Below are 6789 nucleotides of genomic sequence, written 5' to 3' on the forward strand. Positions count from 1 at the left end.
GGGGTTTCACCATGTTGGCCAGGCTGGTCTCAAACTCATGACCTCAAGCAATCCACCCGCCTTAACCTCTCAAGTGCTAGGATTACAGGTGTGAGCCACTGTGCCCGGCCAATACAGTGTTTTAGTACAAGAATGGTAATCCTCAAAGCTACTTTATATGAATAAATTGAATTAAGCTTCTACATCTGTGACAGATATTACTAATGATGGTCTGATCATTTAAAATAATTTCCAGATGAAAATTACTATGTTTGAAGTTCTCAGTTTTCAGATTCTCAATTAACTTTTTGCCACAAGGAAATAGGTTGTAAGCTTTGACATAACTGTGCAAGATCCTGCTCTTACAAAGAGCTACTGTGCAAATCATCTTTCTGTTAAACAGTGTACAGCACAGGTGGCTGTCAAGAAAAAAAGGCTGTAAAGAAAATTCTTATAAAATTGTGTTTTATAAGAAAATCAGAGAGAGGATCCTGAACATTTCTCTATCCAAGGAATTTGGAGATCTGGTCTTGGAATTGCTTTTGCCTTCCTCTCAGAACTTCGAAATTCTTTCCTGACTTCCTTTTGCCTAGTCTCTTCTCAAGATCTTGGGTTGTTTTCTGATCCTTGGGATTCCTTTGTCTTTTTATTCAAAGCTCTTGCCTGGTAACTGTCTTTTTACCTGGAAGCAGTACCACGTAGTGGCTAGGAGCTGGTCTTCCCAATGTAGGAGACCTGCTTCTGAATTCTGACCTTGCTGGTTACTGGTTTTATGATCAAGGATGACAAATTACATAATATCACTGACTTCTATTTCCTCTTATATCAAATGGAGGTAACAACTGCCTTTACAGAGTTATTATGAGAAGTAATTGTATGTGTGTGAAGCTCCTAGATTAAGTTGACATAAATATAGGAAGAGTCTTATTCTGGTGCATCTTGGTAAATTTCCAAATCACAGATGTGTAATGATTCTGTGGGCTAGATTTCCTATGTCCTGTTTTGTGTTTCTTTCCTGTGGAAGTACAGGACTCAGAGACAGTCATGGAAATTCCTTGGCTTTTTAAATTCCCCTGTTCATGTGGGCTAGCATTGTATAATGTATCAGAAGTTGCAGGCCTAGTTAAAATTAACAGTTCTGTGAAAGATTATGAACTCTTTTCGTGTTAATATTTCCTTAAAAGTTTTTGGTTATGGATTGGACATATCTACAACCAAAAATGTACAGTAATAATATTCAAAAGGAGCAAGAAATCGTTTTGAATTCTTATTCAGCCTTCACTGATGATGCTAATTTTTGTTTTTCAGGTATGATAATCATAGAGAGGCCCTACTTAAAGGTGGGCTTGATGGCGAATATCAAGATGACAGTTTAGATTTGCTACACTATTTCACCGTTACCTGTTTTTCTGGTTATGGAGATGATGAAAAGGTAAGATAAATGAACTCACCCTTAATTTCTTATCAAGTACTAAGACTCACATACAAAGAGAGTTCTTAAAACTATTCTGTAATAGAAAGTGAAGCAGTGTTCATTCTGAAAACTGAAGCTGCATTACCTTCATATTTCAACTGTCAGTGTATAAAAACCTCCAGTTGAAATCTAAATGTACTTTCAGGGACTGAACTTTGTCCCAAAATTCTTCAACATTAAAATTTTTCATTTTGTATTTTAAAATCTTATTCTGTGATTAGGCTGTGAAAGTGTTAAGAATTTGTTTTTGTTACTGTTTTTTTAGGGCTTTTACACGGTGTATCGTAATGTTTTTGAAATGATTGCCAAGGAAGAACTAGAATCTGTGTTAGAGGAAGAGGTTGATGATTTCCCAACTTTTGGAGACTCCCAGAGTGACTATGATACGGTAAAAGAAAAATGCATTGTGTTCTATAATTAGTATTTATCACTGTGCCATTTTTTAATTTAATTTAATTTTTTGAGATGGTCTCACTCTGTCACCCAGGCTGCAGTGCAGTGGTATGATCATATCTCACAACAGCCTCAAACTCCTGGGCTTAATCCTCCTGCCTCAGCCTCCTGAGTAGCTGGGAACATAAATGTGCACCATGACATCTAGCTAATTTGTAAATTTTCTTGTAGAGATGGGGTCTTGCTAAGTTTCCCAGGCTGATCTTGAACTCCTGGCCTCCCTCCTTGACCTAAAAGATTGGGATTACAGTCATGAGCCACAGCTCCCAGCTTCCCATTTCCTCGTTTTAAAACAATTGGTTCTAGTTCTCGGACCTATCCGATGACCTCTCTTTGTCTCTCTTCCTTTCTGAAGTAGCTTTTGTATCTCTTGCAACCTTCCCTCTACTTTTCCTTTTTTATTTTTATTTTAATTTTATTTACTTATTTATTTTGTTTGAGATAGCATTTCACTCCTGTTGCGCAGGCTGGAGTGCAGTGGCGCCATCTCAGCTCACTGCAACCTCAGCCTCCCAGGTTCAAGCGAGTCTCCTGCCTCAGTCTCCCAAGTAGCTGGGATTACAGGCTCCCACCACCAATGCTCAGCTAATTTTTGTATTTTTAGTAGAGACAGGGTTTCGTCATGTTGGCCAGGCTGGTTTCAAACTCCTGACCTCAGGTGATCCCCCACCTCAGCCTCCCAAAGTGCTGGGATTACATGTGTGAGCCGCCATGCCTGCTTTTCCCTTTTAATTTACTAATTATTTACTAATCACCATGGTCCTATCTAGTGATTAGTAAGGCTATTTTTATTTTCTCATTAGGTTTATTTTGAAGAGTGATTTATTCTGGAAAGCCTTAAAAGTACTGTCTTCTCCATTGATTAATAGAAGTGTTATATATGTGAAAAAAGAAAGCTAAAAGGTGTTTTGCATCACTAATATTTACTGCTTTTCTAAAAAAAAATTTTAAAGCCCAGAAGTTAATCTGTTTTCTTTGTTGCTAGGTAGTCCATCCTTTCTATGCTTATTGGCAGAGTTTCTGCACTCAAAAGAATTTTGCATGGAAGGAAGAATATGATACACGACAAGCTTCAAACCGCTGGGAAAAACGGGCCATGGAAAAAGAAAACAAAAAGGTTCGGGACAAAGCAAGGAAAGAGAAGAATGAGCTTGTCCGTCAGCTGGTAGCTTTCATTCGTAAAAGAGATAAAAGAGTGCAGGCTCATCGAAAACTTGTGGAAGAACAGAATGCAGAGAAGGCAAGGAAAGCCGAAGAGATGCGGCGGCAGCAGAAGCTAAAGCAGGCCAAGTGCGTAGCATGCGCGGGGCCCTCTTCTCAGTATCGGTGGGGGTCAGAGGCAGCACCAGAGGTACCTGACATGTTCATGATAGGTTCAGTCATCAGCCTGGCTTTATCCTGCTTTTTGTTCTTTTTTAAATTGTGGCATTGGATAGTGTTTTTTCATCTACTGTATAAAAATTATTAGTATTATTATTATTTTTGGGACAGAGTCTCGCTCTGTTGCCCAGTCTGGAGTACAGTGGTGCGATCTCGGCTCACTGCAACCTCTGCCTCCAGGTTCAAGGGGTTCTGCTGTCTCAGCCTACCAAGTAGCTGGGATTACAGGCTTAATATGCCACCACACCCAGCTAATTTTTGTGTTTTTAGTAGTGACGAGGTTTCACTCTGTTGGCCAGGCTGGTCTCCTACTCCTGGCCTCAGGTGATCTGCCCACCTCAGCCTCCCAAAGTACTGGAATTACAGGCATGAGCCATAGTGCCTGGCCTAAAGTTTTTATTTGAATTGCATGTTTTCTTTCAGAGACCCTTTACATTTGAGAGATCCTTTAGACTCTTCTAAAATTTAATAATTTTAATTAATAACTAATGTTAATTTTATTCTTCCTCTATGCAAGGCTGTGTTCTAAGTGCCTTCCTCACAGCAATGCTGTGAAATAACTTATCCTCCTTGTTCTTTCAAGGAAACAAGGCAGACAGGCCTAAGATCACAGAGCCAGTAAATGGTAGAGGAATTGAACCTGAGAATTCTGACTCCACACTTTCTTGCTTTAGCCACTGTGCAGTACTGCCTTTTGGTCACTGTACTCTGAGATACTCAGTTCATTTTAGTTCCTCTAAAGTTTTGTTGTTAAAAAGTTACTGTAAAAGCATTCTGTCCAGAGCATTATAGCATTCTTTTAAAAATTATTCACTTCTTAAGAATCCTAACTCATCCCACCCTCATATTTTGAAAATTAACACTTTACCTACACGACTTAAAATCGTCTGAAGATTTTTAATAAGTTGCTAAGTTACATGTTTCAAAACCTGTTATCTACTGCTGGAGCAATTAAAATCAACCATGTAACAGGTAACAGGTTTAAGTGACTTTGCCTTGGTTTTAACTAAGCACAGCTTTTAAGTTTGTAAGCATGGATAGGTTGGGAGCAAGCTCTCTAGGGGGATTGGATTTTAAACCTAAGTAGTAAGTAAAAACCATGCAGAGGCATGCTTGTTGCTATGAGACTGTGCTGTATGTGTCCAGACTGGCGGAGCAGTACAGAGAACAGAGCTGGATGACTATGGCGAATTTGGAGAAGGAGCTCCAGGAGATGGAGGCACGGTACGAGAAGGAGTTTGGAGATGGGTCGGATGAAAATGAAATGGAAGAACATGAACTCAAAGATGGGGAGGATGGTAATGTTATTTTTATACAGTGTGTACTTCTAGCTGCGTAACATGACAAATGGCCATGTTTACAAGTGTGACTATTAAAGAAAACTCAATTAAGTGATAGGTCCAGTTTTAATAGTAACTATTTCTAGAAAAGCTGATATTGCATGAGAATCTATGTGTTGTGTATAAATTCTTCCTCTCCCTTGTGACTTTATAGAAGAGTTCCTCTTCGTGTGCCAAAATTTTGTTTTTTTTGCCGCTATCATTAGAGCACAGGTGTTTGACTTCTTTAAAAGGCAAGGATTGGGCATTTTTGAGAATAGCTGTATATCTGATTTTCCCCACTGTCTCTATAAAATTGACCCAATTTTACCTTATCTACAAATGTGATTTTTCAGATTAGTAGCCCAAATGATAAAATGATAAACTTTTATTTATTCAAAATGACTAGAAAGTGAAGTGTTTTATTCGTGAATCAGAAGTAATACTTATGAAAGTACTTTGAAAATTAAAAAGTACTCTATAAATGTGAGATGGCCTAATTTACATCAGGTTTTACAATTTATAGTGTCCTTTCACATACAAGATCTCACTGGATCCTCACACAATCCCCCTTACATGGAGGTTTTGCTCATGGAATTGTCTCTATTTTGCCGTTGTAGAAACTAGGACTCTGAGAAGCTATGAGATGTGCCTAAGAACGTATGACCATTTTTAGATCCAGAGTTTTTGCTTCAAATCCAGTATTGTTAACTATTTGATTAATTAAAATTTCACATATATGATATATTGAAAGTCTACAATACCGTAATGGAAAATTAACACCGTATATTAAACATTAACACTAGATAGGGTATATTTTGATCATTTATGATTTCAATGAGATAGTCCTTCAGAATCATACTGACATCACTTATAAATAAGCAACATGTACATGGAAGAGATACCTTGAGATATTTATTGGTCCTATAATAAATCCCAAATGACAGTTTACCTGTTTGTTTCTTCAGGAATAGAATATGGGTTTGTGAAAATAGTTTCAGTTGAGCTTTTTAGTGACTTGGTTTTTGTGGACTATACTGATAGTAACTACTCAGTTGTAATAAAGCCAAAAACTTTAAAGTTTATAATGTGAAACTTTACATGTAATATGTTAACTTATGGCCTATCTGTCTTATAGTGATGGAATGTTATAAACTAAGTTTATTAAGTATTTAAGAGTAAGTCACAGTTGTAAATGTGTTTGGACCAAATCTTGCTCAAGAGGTAAACTAGGAAAAGACCTTTGTTGAAAAAACTGCTTCATGGTAGATCTATTAAAGTGGGATTTAATTTGTTAAACTTAGCTCACATCCAAGACTTTAAGGATGTTTTAAATCTTCTTTTAAGTAGACTTAGGAAAAGAACTTGAAAGGTAAGGTGCTTTATTTGGAAGCCTTTCCTTATAGTACGGTGCTTCTTTTAAAAAGCTAACTCAAATCCTGATAGCATTATTTTTTTTTTTTGGTAAAGAAATAAAAAAATTTAATTTCTAATTTATGTGTGAGTTTAGATCCTTACCAAAGAGATGAAATTTGTTAGCATATTTTAAATTTGTGCTCTGATCAAAAAGGTTTCTTACTGTAGGCTTCCCTCTTATAGGTAAAAACAGTGATGAGGCTGAGGACACTGAACTCTATGATGACCTCTACTGCCCAGCATGTGACAAATCGTTCAAGACAGAAAAGGCGTAAGTTTATTTATTTAATTTTATTTTATTATTTTGAGACAGGGTCTCACTCTGTCACCAAGGCTGGAGTGCAGTGGCACAATCATGACTCACCGCAGCTTTGACCTCTTGGACTCAGATCATCCTCCCATGTCAGCCTCCTGAGTGTCTAGGGCTACAGGCACCTGCCACCATGGCCAGCTAATTTTTTTAATAGGCTGGTACAAAAGTAACTGTGGTTTTTGCCATGACTTTCAGTAGTAGCAAAAACCGCAGTTACTTTTGCACCAACCTAAATATTTTCTGTGGAGATGGGGTTTTGCCCTGTTGTCCAGGTTGGTCTTGAACTCCTGGGTTCAAGCACTCCACCTGCCTCAGCCTTTCAAAGTGCTAGGGTTACAAGTGTGAGCCACTGCATCCAGCTAAAAGGAGTAAGTTTAGTATCTTTGCACTTGTGTTTTCTTTTTTTTTTTTTTTTTTCAGAGTCTCGCTGTTTCGCAGGCTGGTCTCAAACTCCT

The 6789-nt window shown here is 37.8% G+C and overlaps 1 protein-coding gene across 1 annotated transcript in view; it reads left to right on the forward strand.

The window, feature by feature from the left end:
* DNAJC21 (DnaJ (Hsp40) homolog, subfamily C, member 21) overlaps positions 1 to 6789 on the forward strand; it is a 26117-nt gene that overhangs the window by 5031 nt on the left and 14297 nt on the right. The window contains 5 exon segments of the mRNA XM_011944336.1: positions 1288 to 1411; positions 1719 to 1841; positions 2892 to 3196; positions 4433 to 4584; positions 6205 to 6292. Coding sequence (XP_011799726.1) covers positions 1288 to 1411; positions 1719 to 1841; positions 2892 to 3196; positions 4433 to 4584; positions 6205 to 6292 — 792 coding nt within the window.

Source organism: Colobus angolensis, unplaced genomic scaffold (assembly GCF_000951035.1).
Source record: "Colobus angolensis palliatus isolate OR3802 unplaced genomic scaffold, Cang.pa_1.0 Scaffold230, whole genome shotgun sequence".
Taxonomy (NCBI): Eukaryota; Metazoa; Chordata; class Mammalia; order Primates; family Cercopithecidae; genus Colobus; species Colobus angolensis.